The 19455-nt window shown below is 42.3% G+C and overlaps 1 protein-coding gene across 1 annotated transcript in view; it reads left to right on the plus strand.

The window, feature by feature from the left end:
• The window catches only part of VPS8 (VPS8, CORVET complex subunit), an 89109-nt gene that overhangs the window by 22165 nt on the left and 47489 nt on the right, over nucleotides 1-19455 (plus strand). Inside the window, exons 12-25 of the mRNA XM_019473567.1 lie at nucleotides 551-658; nucleotides 2993-3073; nucleotides 4180-4350; nucleotides 6488-6562; nucleotides 7237-7272; nucleotides 10031-10121; nucleotides 11434-11480; nucleotides 12373-12462; nucleotides 12861-12907; nucleotides 13429-13651; nucleotides 14611-14700; nucleotides 16116-16167; nucleotides 16459-16501; nucleotides 17291-17363. Coding sequence (XP_019329112.1) covers nucleotides 551-658; nucleotides 2993-3073; nucleotides 4180-4350; nucleotides 6488-6562; nucleotides 7237-7272; nucleotides 10031-10121; nucleotides 11434-11480; nucleotides 12373-12462; nucleotides 12861-12907; nucleotides 13429-13651; nucleotides 14611-14700; nucleotides 16116-16167; nucleotides 16459-16501; nucleotides 17291-17363 — 1227 coding nt within the window. The remainder of the gene's footprint in view (nucleotides 1-550; nucleotides 659-2992; nucleotides 3074-4179; nucleotides 4351-6487; nucleotides 6563-7236; nucleotides 7273-10030; nucleotides 10122-11433; nucleotides 11481-12372; nucleotides 12463-12860; nucleotides 12908-13428; nucleotides 13652-14610; nucleotides 14701-16115; nucleotides 16168-16458; nucleotides 16502-17290; nucleotides 17364-19455) is intronic.

Below are 19455 nucleotides of genomic sequence, written 5' to 3' on the forward strand. Positions count from 1 at the left end.
TAATTCATCTTGGAAAAGCAGCTGGGGGAAGATGTGGGATATAGAATCATAGAATCATTAAGGTTGGAAAAGACCTCTAAGATCATCAAGTCCAACCGTCAACCCAACACCACCATGCCCACTAAACCATGTCCCTAAGCACCTCATCTACACGTCTTTTAAATACCTCCAGGGATGGGGACTCAACCACTTCCCTGGGCAGCCCGTTTCAATGTTAGGTTGGGAGAATGGAGATAAGGCTGCTAGCAAGCTGCAGCTTGTTGTAGTCCATCAATCCATGTGAGATTGGATCTACGTTAAGCAGCTAGGACACAGGTTTTGTTCTGACTGGCTGTCTACTTTGCCAAGAGACACACGTTGCCCCTAAACCATGTGGCTGGACCAAAGAGCACAAGCTACTGCTAAGCTGCCAGCAGACCAGGAAATTGCTTTACAGACTGTGTGTGTACATAGCAAAGTCAGTGAGTAGCAGCTGATGAACAGCATGTGTCCTGGAACTGAGGTTCTGCCTTCTGTACCTTAAATACTGGCTGTGCTTTTTGTCTAACAGATGGACCCTTCTAGTGTCCCTCTTCTGGCGTGGCACTTTGTGGCTGTACAGAACTCTGTGAACCCCATGCTTGCATTTTGTCGAGGAGATGTCGTACATTTTCTTCTGGTAAGCCTTGGATGTTTTATGCTGCTTTTCAGAGACTCACGTCTTATTCACATATTCAGTTGACTGAGCCTCTGTCTCAGTGAAAGTATGATATCTGTGCATGCTGGGGATGTCTGCAGCTTGCAACCAGCTTGGGAAAACAAACCTGTTGGTCGTTGCTTTTCATCAAGCAGTGGTGCCCTTCCCTGAGGATCTGGAGGCATGAACTTTATGCATTCCAGACGTGTTGATTTGCAGCTTATCTCATTTCTACTGGAGGTAGAAGAATGTGGATTGTTTTCAGGGAGATCACATGAATTTGAGATACCATTTTATTTTTTGCTTTAGAACATGAGTCTGGAAAAAACTTGTATAAAGCACTAAGAGACAGCAGCTTTCAGGTCCTGTTGGCATGGGACTTTAGGGCATGCTGCTCGTCCTGTTTAGGTCTGCAGAAGTTACACATGCAGATATGGTTGTTTGAAGATGATTTCATGTCTGATGTCGGTATGAGAGCAGTACCTAGGCTTCAGAAAATCTGGCATTTTGGTTTTAGAGTGCTAAGTTTTTTTCCCAGCTCTGCTACCATAGAATCATAGAATGGTTTGGATTGGAAGGGACCTTAAAGATCATCTAGTTCCAACCCCCCTGCCATGGGCAGGGACACCTTCCACTAGACCAGGTTGCTCAAAGCTCCATCCAACCTAGCCTTGAACGCTTCCAGGGATGGGGCATCCACAACTTCTCTGGGCAACCTGTTCTGGTGCCTCACCACCCTCACAGTGAAAAACTTCTTCATTGTATCTAGTCTAAATCTACCCTCTTCCAGTTTAAAGCCATTACCCCTTGTCCTATCACTGCATGCCCTTCTAAAAAGTTCCTTTCCAGCTTTCATGTAGGCCCCCTTCAGGTACTGGAAGGCTGCTATACAGTCTCCCCGGAGCCTTCTCCTCCAGGCTGAACAACCCCAACTCTCTCAGCCTGTCTTCATAGGAGAGGTGCTCCAGCCCTCTGATCATCTTCGTGGCCCTCCTCTGGACCCACTCCAACAGGCCCATGTCCTTCTTATGTTGGGGGCCCCAGAGCTGAACACAGTACTCCAGGTGGGGTCTCACGAGAGCGGAGTAGAGGGGGAGGATCACCTCCCTGGACCTGCTGGTCATCACCGCCCTGCCCCTTCCTAAAGAGCCTGTGTCCTTCCATTCCAACACTCCAGTCATAGGACCCATCCCACCACATCTCCATGATGCCAATAAGGTCGTAGCCCTGCAGGTGTGCGCACATCTCTAACTCCTCGTTTATTTCCCACGCTACGTGCATTAGCATAGAGGCATTTAAGTTGGGCCCCCGATGAAGCTGACTTACTGTCTGGAGTGGCTGGGATTCCTTTGTGCTGCTCTTCAGGTGCCCTCCTGCTGACCTGTGATCTTTCTCCAGGCTCAATCATCTTGGACCTTAAGCTTTGCTCAAGCACCCAGACGTTGTGTTGTCTGGATTGAATCCTCTTTCTCCTCTATCTTCTCCCTTGGTAAACTTGGGGAGAAAGAAAAGGGTGTATGTTTAAGCCTGTCTTGCTGGAGATGTCTGTGCATGCAATAGCACGAGCCTCTGCACAGATTCCCAGCAGTGGCGCTGCTCTGCTTATAGGTTACTAAACAGCAGCCATGTTACCTGAATTCAGGTCCCTCTTGCTGTACTTCAAATTGTCAAAATGTAAAAAACCCCTTATTTTTATTTGCAGAATGTTTTTTTTTAATGATGATGAATTAAAGCCAGTTTCACATTAGCGTTCTGTAGTTCCGACTTTTACAAGCAGAAAGTATGGTAGTTCCTGCATGGGACAAGAGAGAACCCTTGACTGGGAGTTGTCATGCAACATCTCCCTTCAATTCAGTATTCCAGTGGGGCTGAGCCCCTTGGGAGTCAGTGAATGAGAATCAGTCCTCCTTCAGTGCTCTCTGTACAAATGCTGGAGGTTTGCACCCCTTTTAGAAACTGAATTGCCTTATATAATATGTGAGGCAGGGCAGGGGGGAACAATCCCTTGAACAGATGTAGTGCCAGCTTGTTTATGACATACAACTCATGTACTACAAATAAATGATTTAAAATTGATCCAACAGAGGGCATATATTTTTACTGCCCCCTGCTCAGAGCCTTCTGTTTCCTCACTTACATGAATGCTTTTGAAAGCGCGACATTATGCTCCATTTGAGAACCGTGTGTGCTGCTACTGCGCACTCAGTGTGCTTGTCTGAGGGGAGCTCCAGACTCCTGGAGTTGGTATGATGCTCTCTGGGAACAGAGAGGTTGAGCTGAAGAAAGTCTTTGAGCCTTGTCCGATTTCTCTTTTAGGTAAAGAGAGATGATACTGGTGCAATACATGTCACTAAGCAGAGGCAGCTTCATCTACACTATGACCTCATCAACTTTACTGTAAGTCTCAATACTATATATAGAATGGTTAGGGTTTTTTTGCACTAGTTTTCTTGTTAAATGTATCTCGATAGCCCTTAGTTCTGTACTATTGGCTTTACAAATGTAGCATAAGAAGTGGCTGTGTTTATCTGGGGCTAACTAACTGAAAATGTCCTTAAATTTGGGACTCATTGGAAACCAGCACAAGTGAAATAGCAAGTAGTAGCTAAAGGATGAAAAATTAGTAGCATGGAGGCAGCAATACTGCCCTTTCTTGGGAAGGAGGGGTAGCCTTGTTGAGGAAATATTTTCAAGAGCTAGAGAGAATCTGGCAAGAAAGATTTTTATTCTATATTCTCACTAAAAAGAATGCAAACTTCTGTGTAATTGGCTCAGTAAAATTCTAATGTTTCCATATATGAGTGCTTGCTAAAGCACCATAATTATTTGATGCTTTCAACAAAAAAAATCGTTCAACTCTAAAACATGTTTACAGAATACAACGAGTAAAACATGAAAGGCCAAAATATCAAGATGGACATCCACATCAGCTGGAATTTGAAGTTTGTTAACAAATATGCTTGGCTTTTTAAAAAAAATACAAATATTGTAAAAGCAGCGAAAAAAAGCCTTTTTATTTCCCAGGTTTTGAACATGAAAGTAGAAGCCACAGAATATGAATGACAGGCTTTGAGTTAAACTTAGATGTACTATTTCTCTTTTTAATACCTCCTGATGCCATATTTACCTCCTAAGGGACTTGAGAACAGGTGTTGTAGTAGTCTTGTTTTTGAGACCTTTGGATAGAAAGTGTGCTAGAGCATAAACAGTGCACGAAGAGGACAAGAACTCTGCTGGATTGCCATTTGTCTACAGGTGTTTTCTGTAAAGAAGGTTCCTTGTAATTTTTCTCAGTGTTAAAGCTGATACTCCAGAAGGAGCCTCCCTATCTTTACCTTTGGAGTTATGCATGGGTGCTGTTGTGAAGTGACCGTGTATAGTAACAAAGCTACTAGCCATCCTAGAACTTCCAGTACTGATACTCAGGGATATGGCCAGAGCCTGTTTAGTTGGCCTATAATTGTGTATGCATTGCTGAAATCTGTGATTTGTTGCTTTTTCAGTGGATAAACTCACGGACAGCAGTGCTTCTGGACAGTGTGGAGAAGCTGCACGTTATAGATCGTCAGACACAGGAGGAGCTGGAGACAATAGAGATCTCCGAAGTTCAGCTAGTCTACAACAGCAGCCACTTCAAATCGCTGGCTACGGGAGGCAATGTCAGCGAAGCCCTGGTAGGCACAAATGACCTGCTTGTGTTAGCTAACTCTGTTTCAGATATGCCCTAAGTGGAAGCCTGGAGCTTTGGAAAAAAGCCTTTTTGAAGCATCTCAGAAATCATACATGGTGTTGATGTGGCCAACTAGCAGACAGTTCATGTTTCCTTTTGTGCATCGATATTTTTAGGAGCCAAGCTTTGGAATACTGTACATGTACATTGTACAGGAAAAAAGCTGATGTGCTTTATTCTTCAAGAGATTCCTATAGACTTTTCTACTTTGTATGCCACAAATACTCTGCTGTAGCAGTGCCTGTGCAGTACATGCATTCCCTGCCCTCGCCTCGTAGATTGTCATGCAGGGGTAGAGAGGATAGTACCTATGCTTGAAATTCCACAGCTGGACAATATGGTTCCTATTCAATTCTGCTATAGCCCTGTGAGACTTGCTGGCCCAAACAACTAGCAGAAGGCTCCTGTGGGTCTGTAGTTTGGATCTGCAATTTCAAGCCCAGCATATGGTCATGACTCAGTTCCAGAAGACCAAGGAGAAGTGCCTTCAATGCAGGATGGCAGGATTTCACAAAAAAGGCCTCTCTGTCATGGTTCCCTTTGAGCACCAAGGAACAGAGTGCTTCTTCCAGTCTGAATGGCCAGATCTATGAGGAGTCTTTGCAGCCTTTAGATCTACATAGCCTCTGCTTATCTGGTTTTCACTGCTTTATCTGCTTCACACTGCTAGCATTGCTGTCGTCATTTCTGCTGCAGATGCATACTGAGGAAGAAAGAGTCAGAAGGTGGAGTCTAGTCTAAGCTAGCTGATGTACTGCCTGCCACGTGATCTGGAATTGCCAGGCACAACCTCACAGAACATAGCTAGAGATTGGCACTGAGGTGGTATACGAGCTCTCCTTGCTAGGATATGTCATTATTCAGAGCCTTTCACTCAATTCCAGAAACTCTGCAGTGTCCTGTGAGGACTTCTGGTGATTACCATCAAAGCCAGAGACATGTGGCTGGAAAAACTGGTGGGCCCAAATAAGTGCTGCCTGTTAAAATGCTATTGTGAGTCTAGAAAAGACCCCTACTTAATTCATAGACTGTAAGTAGCAGATGAGATCTGAAGTCTATAATGCCATTTTGAAATACTGAGGATATGGAACAGGCAGTCTCTTTCCCTGCATTTCAGTAGGAATTACAAGACAACCTATTCCAGAGCAATTGAGTCAAGGACAACTTCTGATGGGAAGCTTTTTTTTTTCCATGGCTCAGAGGATCAGAAATATACCTTTTCTTGTGTTAGTTCTGCAGACACTCTGGGAGGCAAATCTTAGATGAGACTGCTACTCCCACAAGAGATATGCTGGTTTCAGAGATGCCTGGGTTTGTGGATGAAGACTGTCAGACCCCATTCTTCTACTGCAGCATCTAAAGAAAGATGCAGGGAATATCTGCCACTTCAGCCTTAGGTTCTGTGCTGAGCAGGTTGAAGTGTTATTATGGCAGTCCCTGGAATGGACACACTTTTCAGTAGTGGGAAGAGATCCAGGAAGCTTCCCTACCTGACCAGACTGAGAAAAGTACAGGACAAACAGCTCTAGCCTGTGTAACTGTGCAGCAGAGTGGGAAGCAAGCACTGCCCATGCACTGTGGTAAAATCTCTAATTTTGATGTGGTCCTCCATTTCTCACATTGTAAATGTGCCCATATACAGCCTTTTGAACAGTAGTTACTGGCACTCAAACTTCTGTTGTAGCAACTCTCACTTCAACAATATTCTTTCCATCTGTGTCTCCTACACATTTGCTCTTGAGGAAGATTTGTGAAGAAGCAGATGGCAAGGAAAGAGCCCCCATAACTTTTTTTGCATCTGAGGATAGACACAGAGCACTGCTTGTGGGTCCTTATGACTCCGTCATGTTTTCTGGGCAGCCAGAGCTCAGTAGCACTTTAAGCTGCATTCACAAGCAGGAAGGAGTGACAGCAGAGCTTTTTACTTACTACTGCCCAGCAATCTGTGTTGTTCTCTCCCAATCCTCATTTTGATTTCTGAATTACAAAGTGTCTCTAAAGTTCAAGTGTATGTATGTTTCTTGGGAAATTTTACAAAAACAAAAAGCATTTTTACTTGCACGTAATTTTTCTCCCTGTAGGCATTGGTTGGAGAGAAAGCTTGTTATCAGTCCATCAGCAGCTGTGGTGGTCAGATCTTTTACCTTGGAACTAAGGTAAATGTGGGGAGTTTTTAATAAAAATACAGGGCATTCATTGTTGATGGTAGCTCATCTCCTAGAGAAGGGCAATTTTTTATTCTGTGGAGATGTGAATCAGGGATGGGTTCTTTGTGCACTTATGTTGTGGGGTTAAAGAAATGTGCAATAATTTGGTCTTAGCCAAGGTATGGGCTAGGTAAGACATTGTCATAGTTTCACAGTATCCTGGTTCATGCTGCTTCAGGGTAGACTTAGCATTACTTTACTGACATCTCCTCTGTCCTAAGCTTCAACTTTTCTGTCCTAAATGTGCGAGCGTGTAAACAGAAGAAAATAACACAGCAGGGAAAACTAAGACTCTATTGCATGGAATGATAAAAGAAGTATCCTATTTGCTTTTCCTGTCCTGCAGCGCAGGCTGTCTCTGAAAAGGCAGAGAGAGGTGGCCTATGGGATGGCACGTGGAAGTAGGGGAAGAAGTGAGGGATGGTATCTTGGAGCGGATGGGTTGTAAGGCCATGTACAGGATGTTTTCTGTTAAATATAAACATCCAATTTATTCCTGCCATGCCAAGCCTGAAGGTTGCTTTAGTTAGCTTCATCTGCACCAGCATGCTCTGGTGGGTCTGTGGGATACCACAGGCTGCATGAGCAACTGTAAGTAAATAACTTTTTTTTTTCTTTTCTAGTCTGTTCACGTCATGACATTGAGAAGCTGGAGAGAGGTACGCTGAGAGGAAAACTGTACAGCTTAGTATGTTTGAATTGCTTAAATGTAGCTTGAGAGGAGGGAGGGAGCATTTGTGAAGCATGTTCTGAGCACTGTGTTCAGGATCCCTGATTGCTACGCGCAGCCAGCACTGTAGGTACACTGCTTTCCATGGTGGGATGCTATGGGACTCCTGCTTGCATAAACTTGCAGGCTGAACAGAGACCTTGTTCTCCCAAGCAAGGCATTATGTCTTGCCATGTTTCAGCTTCTGTTAATAAGATAGAGTTAGTGCAATGTATGACTTTGGAGGACTGTGTAAGTGTAAGCCTTCTATCTGCCAGATAAGCATACAGGAGTGGAAGGAAATCTGGTTCACTGTATTTTGTCTCCAGCTACTCCAGGAGCTACATCATAAAATCCATCAAAGACTACCTAGAAAGTTCACTGAGTTTCAGATCCTTGTTTCTGTTGGTAGAAGATTTTTTTGGAACATCATTTCTCTGATAGCTGAAACCCTATCAATTTCCACACTCAAGTTCTTAGTGATCTATTTATGTCTATTTGTTCCTGCGTTGTTCTTTTCACTTGAGTTAAACATCAGTTTTTCCTTTCTGGATCATCACTTAGCAGTATGTTTATTCAGTGTATGCACGTTCTCTCTCAGACTTTGTTTTGCAAGGCTAAGCAAAGCTCTTTCATCATCCTTTTGTGAAATTACCTTCCCATTCCTTTCTTTTTTCATAGTCACTGTTCTCTGCACCTCCTTTGTGCTCAGTTTCTTGAACACAGGTAAACACTTTGGCACATATTACTCTGGGTAGGGTCTTACAAGTGCCATGTACAATGTCACCTGTTCTTCACTGTCTTTACTAGATATGTCATTCCTCATGCATCCTTGGGTCTCATTTTGCTGTTCCTTTGGCTACATGATGTCAGTGCCTTGTGGCATTCTGGAGATTCACCAGTACCCCATAGCCAAACTCTGATTTCTGCTGTAAGTTGCTTGTACCATTGGATTGCATCATACTTCTATTACCCAGCTTTAGGGGCGATCCTATTGTGTCTGTCTTTCTGGTCTGCTCTCTCATATCACATGTTGACAGTTGGTCATCAGCAAACTTCATTAGTGAATTCAGCTTATGCCAAGTTAGTTGACCAAATCGTTATGTAGAAGGGGGCTTCAGGGCTGATTCTCAAGGAACTCCAGTAGTCATTTCTTTCCAGTCTCGCATTTCTCCTTTAAGCAGCGACCTTCACCATTTTTCCTCTTACCTGCTTTATGGCTCTTGTACTCATCCATGATTATAAGCTCCCCCATGTGACATTGTATCAGGACCTTTAATGAAATACGAACAGTTCAGCTCTATAGAACTTTTATACAGTTGCTGCTTTTAGTTACCAAGATCACTGTCCTCTGCTAGTTTTCCCTCCAGCCATTCACTATTGTTTTTGGTTTAGTAAACTGTTAGTGAAAAGTCTCGCTTTGACCCATGATTTCATGTACTGGTTTTCCTAGAATTCAGAAGTCAATCACAACTTACATGCTCTTGTTACCATAAGTTGGCAGATGAAAAACTCTCTAAGACTCAATTTGGAGTTTTAGAAAGCAGGCATTCTTTATTGCGGTGCCGGGTGCACAGGGGATTGCTCCACCTAGTGTGCGTGCTGGGCTGCTCAACTATAGGAGTTATGTACAATCAGAATATACATATTCATTAGCTTTCCGAGAAATGATTAACATATTCCTGTTATTTCTTGGAACTCATTAACATATGTAAAAGTCTTTAACGCCTGCACTCTTATGTTCATTGGTGGTCTTTCAGGGTCCTCTGGTGGTCGTCGATAGTCTTCCTCACCATGTCCACTAATTGAACTCAGTCTTTTCGCCTAGTTGCACTAGCTGATTTCAGCATAACTTCCTTATCCATTCCACCCCTGTACACAGAGCTTCAAGGATTCCTTTTATCTATGGAATGTCCAGTCTGCAGAACATTTAGCTACTTTGCTTTGACAAAGAAAACCATATGTCTCCTTAGTATTTCGGTATCGCTCTGAGCCAACCTCCTAAATTACTGTATGGTTTCTGTTGTGCTGCAGGCCTCTTTATTGTGGGGGACTTACTCAAGAGTTGTAGTTGAGTATGTGGGGGATTAGGGTGTGAAGCTGAGAGTTAGTCCTTGCTGCAGTACAGAATGCTGGTCTGAGACTCAGAATCTCTCTTTTCTCAAACAGTACTTTAACATTTTGACCTAACATACCAAGACTAGTGGTGCTTGACCTTGCGTGCTAATAATTCCTTAAAGCAGAAAATACTTGTCATCTACTTCAATCCTTGTTTACTGTGAGCTCAGGAGAAAATAAAGGGTAGGATGAGTACACCCGTATGTTGAAAACATGGCAGAGATTTTGTTGTGCTCTAAGTGATGAGGCAAGGATGGGGAATGGAAAATTTTTATTCTTTGTGATTGCATACACTTGCTGATGCTGTGGGTCTCCATCCATCAAGCATCTGACCTAAAATGTAGGCCACAGGGACTTGATGTACTGGGGCCTGACATTTCTTAGTCTTTTTCAACTGTCTGGCGGAAAATGTACATATGAGAGAATCTTTTTGAGATACTGTCCTCTACTGCAAATGTGTTGTGAGCTTCTGAGGTTTCCTGTCCCCTTGCTGTCAGGGATCATGACCCACTACTGGGAAATGCTGATCTTAAATGGGAGGGGATTGTCTCTTCTGTAATACTAAGGTCCAATATTTCTTGTTATTTTAGAGAGTTGACCACCTTCTGAAACAAGAGCGTCTCACTGATGCCCTGGCTCTAGCTTGGTCTTTTTATGAAGGTAAAGCAAAGGCTGTAGTAGGTAAGTTTGGTGTTTGTTTTTTGTTTTTAATTGAAACCACTAGGGAAGGTTTTAAACCTATGCATATACAGAAATCACTTTTTCAGGAGGAAAAAAAAAAAGAGAAGAGAATTGAATTGAAGAAGAGAAAGTAGGATGTGTGCTGCTTTGGGTTTGGCAGAAACACCACCTTTATATGGATTGGTTTGATTTTTTTTTTAGAGTCATAGTCCTTTAGCAGCCTGCTGTTTTCAAATGAAAATCAGATTTGGTCTGTGTTCCGACTCCTATCTGTTGTCACTTTGCCATGAAGGAGGTGGATCCAGGTGTTGAATATCTAGCCTGCTAAAATATTCCTGAAAGTCATGCATGACCTGTAGGTAATTTTCAGTGTGATGTTCTGTCAGCTCTGCCAAGCAGGTACTTTCATTCAGGTCTCCTCTGACTATGCAACTGACTGAAAGAACTGCTGGGTTTTGGCACCATGTTTCCTATGAAGGAGGATGCTTTGTGAGCGCTTAGCCTGTTATGATAAACATATTAATTATGCCAGACACTGCTGCTTGAATGATCTGATTTGGACTGGACACATTGACTTTTTGGCAAATAACTTCTGATGGTTTTGACAGATGAGACTCAAGTTCTCAGGATAAGATCTTCCTGCTGTGAAATTGCTAGTATATGAAGATGTGTCTTGTTTTAATGCATGGGTATAATGCAATTAAGCAGATAGTTTTTTCAGTATTCAAAGAATTACTGTCTTTCTGAGTTGACATTTAAGATTTTTTTTTTTTCCTCTTATAGTGCAATTAATTCAGCTTCTTTGCATCAAGGCATCCTCCAGCAATTAGCCTCGTACACAGTCTTTTACAGCCCTTCGTTAATTGTTCTCTAAATGTTAAACAGCACTCAGATCTGTTCTTGCCATTCCTGTACTGGAACAGTCTTTACACTGGGAGAATAAGCTCTTCAGAAGAAGAGTGGGCTAAAAGTATAGTGCACTAATTCAGCTTCTTTGCATCAAGGCATCCTCCAGCAATTAGCCTCGTACACAGTCTTTTACAGCCCTTCGTTAATTGTTCTCTAAATGTTAAACAGCACTCAGATCTGTTCTTGCCATTCCTGTACTGGAACAGTCTTTACACTGGGAGAATAAGCTCTTCAGAAGAAGAGTGGGCTAAAAGTAGAACACAAAATTGTGTATTTAGATATCCTGACCTCTGCATCTCATGGGTAGTGGTTTTAGCATCTGAACTGTGGGATTTTTATATTTCCACTGGTAGCTTAGATGAGAAAAGCTTCATTTTTTTTCCCCCCCCCTCATTCTTTCTAGGCTTGTCTGGGGACACAAGCAAGCGGAAAGCAGTCATTGCCGACAGAGTGAGTCACTGATCTCTTCCTAACTGGATTGTCATGTATGCTGATGTGATACTAACTGTGTTCCTGGAAGGAATGGCTTCTGCCCTCCAGAAATTAATCCAACTAACTCTAGAATGTGTACATGTGCCTCTCCTGCTAAGATTGTGAGCAGGATTTTAGAAGAGACTTGGAAATACCTTTTGGGTAAAGGTGGGGGTAAAATCTGCAGCATTAGCAAATCAAAACGTGATGTTATCATCCAGGCCTTGAGATCTCTGGTCCCCTCACAGTGGAGAGAAACCTTTTTTGTAGGTAACTCCAGAGTATCCTGACATTTGGTTGGCAAGTGTCCATCAGTATGTAACTTGCTGACTCTCAGGATGGAAACTTTGCTCCATGTATACATGGACGTGGAATAAACTCTTAACTGATCCTGTTCAGTTGTTACAGGAACCTTTTTCTGGGAAGGGTATGTTTAAAAGACACAATTATTGCAATAATTATTCAGCTGTACTTTGTTAGTCATGTATATTTTATTTGCAGGTAAATAAGTTTTGCTGTTTAAGATACTATAACTTAAGCTTTGGGTAAAAACATGGCCCAGATGAGCCTTGTGCTTCAGGATGTGTTCATCCATCTGAAAATTTGCTGGCAGACTGGCTGCCCAGTTTCTCGGTCAGTTAAAGTGAGTGTAGGCCTTCAGTATCTCACTGGGCCACTTCTATGCTATGTCATGCCATTGTCTCTTGGTAGCCTCTTCCCCCTTCTCCTTCCTGCCCACAGTAGTTCATACCCAACATGGGACAACAGAGTCTACAGTGCTGTCAACCCCCAAGTCAGTCTATTAAATGTGCTACCAAGTAGGGCCTCAAGTGTAGGATTTGAATGAATTTTCTTGTTCATTGTAATTCAGATGGTTGAAATCCTTCTCCATTATGCTGATCGGACTTTGAAGAAATGTCCTGACCAAGGGAAAATCCAGGTTATGGAGCAACATTTTCAGGTATGGTGCTCCAGAGGAATCTCTTGTATAGATCTTTTGAAATTCTTAATCAGACTTTGCTTTGCTGCAAAAATTACTTGTCTATTTTTGAAAAATATTGCTGTGGTTCACCTGAACTCTCACCTCTGTTGTGTGCACTAATGAAATCAGGACTTAGTTACGGCTAGGCGGCAGAGGAGAACCCGTACGCCCTCTGTCCTCTGCAGAAGTATAACTAGAGTTTTTCTCCATATGAACCAGCATACGGGAAAACCTGTAACTGTGCCAGCTACCAGCTGATTCAAATAACTCATTGATTCTGCTCTGTATTGGCCAGGCTTCATTTTGTGCTCTGCAGGATGTGCTATTTGGCAGGGATTTTTGCAAGTCCCTACAGCTTTTTTATGTTTCTTCCGCAGGACGTGGTGCCTGTCATAGTTGATTACTGTCTCTTACTCCAGCGCACGTAAGTCTGAGTTTGCAAGCCTGTCTCCCAAGGCAGACCACCAACCCATGTAGTCCTGAGTGCTGTCTCCTATAATATCACATGGTTTAGAGGAATTGTATCACATCGTCGTATCATATATCACATCACAGTTTAGAGGAATGCTTAAAAATTTATATTAAAGTCGGGGTACTCAGTAGTCAAAGAAAAGTGTGTCTTAAATTTTCATTGATGTGTTGAGGAAGAAAAGTTTGTGTCAAACTGTTTCCCCCACACCATCCCCTTAAAGAAGCTGCCTTGATAGGTTTTCCTGTTGTCATCATTTACCCTCTAACAGCAGGTTTTTTGCTGCAACATCCATAACCAATTTATTCTGTGTAGCTGCCTGTAACTTGCATCAGTACAGGAGCTGAACAGGGCATTCAGCTCCTGAGTTTTAGAAATACAGAGAAAAATGAGTTTGATTTGGAGCCCTCAGAAAGTAGATAAGTAAGGAGATTTTAGTAAGATTATTTGATAACTAAACACTTCTTTCCTCCTAGGGATCTATTATTTAACCAGATATATGATAAGATGAGTGAGAATTCTGTAGCTAAAGGCATCTTTCTGGAGTGCTTGGAGCCATATATCTTAAGTGATAAGCTGATGGGAATCACAGCTCAAGTGATGAAAGACTTGCTGCTTCACTTCCAAGACAAGAACAGGTTGGAAAATTTGGAAGCCTGCATTGTGCATATGGATATCACCAGCTTAGACATACAGCAGGTGAGCTGTTGTACTGCATACTCTGTTGAGTTCCTCTGAATAAATGACAACATCCCCTAGTCGCTGATGCAAACTTGTGCTTTTAAGCACAGCACAGAATGTGGAAAACAAGGTGTCACCTTTCAACAGGCAAGACTTACGTAGTCCAAACCATTCATGCCTTTTGGTCACTAATTTGTAACAGAACTTAGCCCTGTGTCCCTGGGATCAAATTCAATGAATGTGGGAATTATTTAGCATGGCTGTGTCCATCCTGTAACATGCATGCTCCTATAAACATGTTTTGCTCCCCCAGTTTGTGTCCTGGCATAGGTTAATGCATCAGCAGCTGAATGTGTTGGAAACTACTAGTCTGTCAGGATTAGTCTGATATTCACAATGAGTCTTTCCTGTTTTGAGTACCTCACCTAACATCAAAGGCTGCAGGGGCACAAAAAACGGAAGTTGCTTTTGTCAGTTTGGTGCCTGCCAGCCTGCTCTGCTCAGGTGCTTGCTTTTGCATGACAAAGTTAGTGGAGCAAGGAGGTGTTCCTGCTGGGTAGTCCTGTTTTCCTTGGCCAGTTTTTATTCCCACAGCGTGGCTTTCCATTCCAAGGAAGGAACTGCTTGGGAACTTGACAAAATGATTCACTAACCCAACCAAAAGGCAAACTAGTGCAATGAAGGGTTTTGAGGAACTGATTTTTCTTATTCCTTAATCTCATGCAGGTTATCAATGTTAGAATCTAGACAGTTAGAGTCCATGTTTGCTGTGTGAGCAATAAGCTGGATACTCCCTTTGGAGATTTGGGGTCCTTACAGAGACTAGTTCTGCAAGTGGAAATTCTCATTCTGCTTTAAATCATACCATAGGATGATGGAAATGCAAGGACAGAGATTGTATTTGAGAGACAGGGGAATGAGAAAACTGTGAGCTAAGAGCAGCTGTATGTCTACATTGTGCTTTGTTTGCCTTGCAGGTAGTTCTTCTATGCTGGGAAAACCATCTCTATGATGCCATGATCTACGTCTACAACAGTGGGATGAATGACTTCATTAGTCCCATGGAGGTAGGAAAGATGCTCAGTGCAGTGACTTGTTATTTGTGTGTTCAGCGCACAGTCTTTCTGAGAAACAGTGTTTCAAACCCAGTGCATTGTCTTCTCATTCAGTGTGTATATATCCTTGTTCTTTTTCATTTCAAGGGAGAAATCATGTATGATATATGCAGTTTATTTGACTAGATGCAGTAGAGGAGAAAAGTAATTTGTAATCACTGTGCTTTAGAACACAAATTTCCCTGCTGAGGTAGCAATGCTCTGCAAAGTTACAGCAGGAAATTTAGTCATGTTAATAAAATAAATATAAAACAAAAGCGGCAGAAGAGAATAACATGATGACTTAAGGAGACTTTATTGCAAAACTGTCTGCTAACAGCTTTGTTGCTGGTGGTGAGCCTGGCCTATGTGGCATGACATGCTGAGAAAGCATCAACTTTCTGCACAATGGAATTAATGGGGGTGTAGGCATGAGAGGTTCTATGAACACCTCATGCTTTTTTTCCTTCATACTGTTCTTCCTCTGCTGACACAACAGTATATTAATATGTATTAAGGAGTAATGGAAGCAAAGGATGAACTTACCTGTGTACAGAGTTCAGAAAAAAAGCTAGAAACAGTCCTTGCATTGAGGCAGGCTTTGTTCTTAGCACTTGGGTGTGATCTATCAACAGTAAACACAGGACTCGGTGTAATGCTGTAAATGAAGGCCCTGTTGATGCTGCTGCTGGTAATCCTGAAGATGTGCCTGATATACCAATTGCTCTTGAAGCCTATAGCTATAACGTCAAGATGTTTCATTATGGAAGCACTGCTGGTATTTTCTCAGTAGTGCTGAAATAGAGAGCTGGGTCTATTTGAATGTGAAAATATTAAACTGCCCAATTTTTAGCAGTTATAATCTCATTTGATTTTTCTCAGAAAGGACACTCTTCAGGTGTTCATGATTTTAAAAAGGAGTTCTGGAAACCTAGCACTAGCTGTACGAGTACAAATAACTTTTTTTGCTTCCTAGAGCTAAGTATTTAGACAAGTCCTCATTCTACATACCCAAACTGAAGGCTATTTGGTGACCCTGCTAGGTAGGCTCAAGATTTGCATAATCTCTGGTGGCAGAAGATTCAGGAACAGGAAGTGGGGCTGGTCAGTTATGCTCTGACTACTGACCATTGCTTTTTTTAGTGTGGCCTGTGCTTAGGGTTAGATCTGATTGAATGAAGGCTGTTTTTCCATATGTCATAACATCAGCTGGGAAAAGCATCCTCTGACACACCTTGGTGTCCTCTGCGCCTTTTAATTGTAAGACATGGTGAGAAAGCAGAGTTTCTGTGGGGAAGACGCCCCATTGATCTCTGCTTTAAAACCACGCAGATTCTTTGTTTTGAGCTTTTCCAGCTGCTTGAGCACTGCCTTCTTTCTTGTTACAGAAGCTGTTCAAAGTCATTGCTCCTCCACTGAATGCTGGGAAGTCTCTCACAGGTACAGAATTCTTTCCCTTTAAGGGTTTCTGGTTTTGATATTTAATGTTTTGAATATCTGTAGTCACTTCCAACAGAGGGATGCAAAAAGGAAATATATACCCAAGATAAGGGTCTCGGAGAACAGAAAAGTGTTTAGTACTATTTACTGTGTGTAAAGCTGCTCAACTTACTGTGTGTAAAACTCTGCCTGTGTGTCAGATGAGATGTTTTGCTAACAGCTGGGAAAAAGAATTGCATTTCTGTATGTTGTCTTGTGAAGAAAAGGTGACAAATAATTTTTGTTTTGTAGATGAGCAGGTGGTAATGGGCAACAAGCTGCTTGTATATATAAGGTAAGGTCCTTTAGAAAGTGTGTGAGGTGTTGCCTAGTGGTGGCACCAGATTTTTAACTCACTATAGTTGCATAATCTTAGAGTGTGTTTCAAGGTCTGAGGGACTGCATAATAGAGCAATGGCTACTTTGCACAGCTGACTTAAAGTTACAATGCCTTCTTGTTACACATCATGTGAGTGGATAGGTAGGATAAAGTTAGAGACTTAGAGCTCAAGTTACTGCTGATATGCCAAGACCATGTCTTTATCTTTAGAATTTAATTAGAGTGAGTTCTTTGTCCTGTGTGAGACACAGTGCTCCTTGAACAAGGACCCCATAGCCTGAAAAGCTGTATTTTAGCCCTTTCTGCCATGTCTTTTGGGATAGCTGTGCTCAGTTGCTGCTTACTCATTTGCAGGAGGTCATTCAGAGATTGCACAGTAATGATTAATTAGTGAATTCCTCTTTCTGGAATCTATTCAAGATCATGAACATTAGGTTCTGCATTACTCCTGCTTCCTAAAATGCAAGAGTAAAGATTTTTGTGAGAAATATTGAGTTTCCCAGTTACTTTTCTGCTGTGGAATGGCATACCTTGAATGCAAATTCATGCAGTGCATGTGCTTACTATGTAGTGCTGTCTGCCGTGTAGTGCTGTCTGCTGTGCTTGCTTTCATGATTTACAAAATGAATTTCTTTTGGCTTGTTTTAAGAGCATCCTGAAAACCAACTCAAAAAATAAACTGTTCTCCTCAATTTGTTTAATGTCAGGACATATTAAAAATGCCTTTCCCCTCCTTTTCCATAGCTGCTGCTTGGCAGGCCGTGCATATCCATTGGGTGATATTCCTGAAGATCTGGTACCTTTGGTTAAAAATCAGGTGAGCAGCCTTTCGGAAGAAAACTTTCCCATATGAGGTTTTTAGAAGAAGCTGCGTATGTCTCATTTCATGGGTTTCTGATAGAAAACTATTATCAATCTGATAGCTGTATCCTTGTGATATGAGTATATACCACTGTAAATACTAAATAAATTTTTAAAGAATGAAATCAAACAGTTGTTGCAATCTGAACATTTAAGCTTAATATTTTTCTTTCAACTGTAAATTAGGGTGTGGGAACATAGAGTTCTTATTTTCCCCCCTTATTCTTTACCACAAAGTTACCAGAAATTTGTAGCTGTCTTCTCTTTTATGATTTTATGGTCATAATTATATTAGTGTGTGTTCATGCTCATCTCTGCTCATCAAGACATTGTATTTGCTGAAGATAAATTTCCAGCCTTGTGATAACTGCAGGTATCCAGGTGAGGTCAAAAGCGCATTGTAATCAAGTGCTCCAGACTGCATCCTTGTACCCCTGGCTTGCGGGGTCAGCCAGCTACCTGTTTCAGTGGTGGCTGCTCCTCTGCCACTTCACACAGTCATATGTGGGCAATTGTTTGCCAGAGCTACTTAATAGGTTCAGGGGGCTGCAACACATCTGTCCTTAGGCTTATCTCAGGAACCCCTCTTGAGAGCCTCCTTTGGCAGGAAGGAGGTTCTGGAGGCCACAGAACTGGGAAAGGGTTTAACATTAGATGTCTTTTGGTACTTGGACAGAAAGGAGGATGCTGTCAGTTCTGAACTTAAACTGCTGTATCCTAGCATTTGATTCCAGTTGATGTGATTCCAGTTTTTTTGTATGGGTATTTTTGGGTTGGCCTACAGCTTACGTTCCTGTTGTCCCTAATGTCTATGACTATATCAGAGGTTTGGAGCTGAGGTGAATCTGTGATGGCTGTGAGGTCTGTGATTCAGGTTGTTTGACAACTCTTCCCCTTATGTCCTTATTACTGCCTCCTGCCCACAGCATGGAAGGGAAGAGGCTTTCCCAAAAGACTATTCCACAGTGATGGTGTTTGGAAAGACAGTTTCCCTTTTCTGATAGTCAGCGCCACTTTGAGACAACTTAAAAGGTAGCCAGTTTCTTCCTTCTCTTGAGAAAAGGCATAAAGCAACCCATGGCTTGACATTTTCCAGTCTTGTGGTGACTCTGTTAAGATCGTCTGCTTTCTCAGTCTGTTCCAGCTCTGGTTAGGAGGCAATAGGCTGGTACTACATTCCTCTTCATCCACACATCTTGGCCATCCTTAGTTTGGGAGAGTTGGCCCTGAGCATGTCCAGCCATTCTGCTTATAAGGCAGGATCTTAGCTGCTTCAGAAAAGTCTATACCTATGTTTATAGGCTCTGAAGCTGCTTGTTTTAGACCCTGTGGGCTGAGCACAGGCTGACTACCCATCTCTCATTCTTTTGTTGTTCTGCCTAGTCCCTCTAGGAAGAACTGTGACCTAATATCCAAATCATCTTCCCAGGGCACTTTAGGAACAGCAGCTGATGCCTTAAGTCTTCTGTGTGCTGCCATTATCCTGTGACAGTGCAGGCTTGTCCCACTGTCCTCCTTTTGGGACAAGGTTTGATTCTTGAGCTGCATCTCTTCATGTTGTTCTTTGCCGCCCTGTTCAGTGGACCATCTTTGGCTGACCGGATTCATCACACTGTTCCGAGTCTGCAACAGTAGCTCTCACATTGGGAGAAATGTGAAATCAAATTCCATCTTGATTGCCCAAGAGATTGGCAGGTTGTTTCAAGGCAACAAGTACTATTGCATGTGCCTTATATATTTGTTCAGGACAGGTGTGAGCATGTTTTTAATGGTTTCATCGTAGGGAGAGAGTACCTAGCTAAAATCACAGTGAACTTATGCCAAAAGTATGACTAGACATGCAGATTACATGTTATGAAAGTTGGCTTGGTCACTGCCAAGTAAATCTGCTTTCCTTATTCATTATTTCCATCAGAGCCCTCAAGCTGACTATTTCTTTCTCTTTAAGCTGTGTCTGAAGTTTGACCTAGGGCAAAGCTTAAATCCTTTGGAGTCATCTCTGACAATTTCTTAAAACAGAGGATGCTCCTGATCATCATTTTGTGCTC

Source organism: Aptenodytes forsteri, unplaced genomic scaffold (assembly GCF_000699145.1).
Source record: "Aptenodytes forsteri isolate BGI_AS27 unplaced genomic scaffold, ASM69914v1 Scaffold679, whole genome shotgun sequence".
Classification (NCBI taxonomy): Eukaryota; Metazoa; Chordata; class Aves; order Sphenisciformes; family Spheniscidae; genus Aptenodytes; species Aptenodytes forsteri.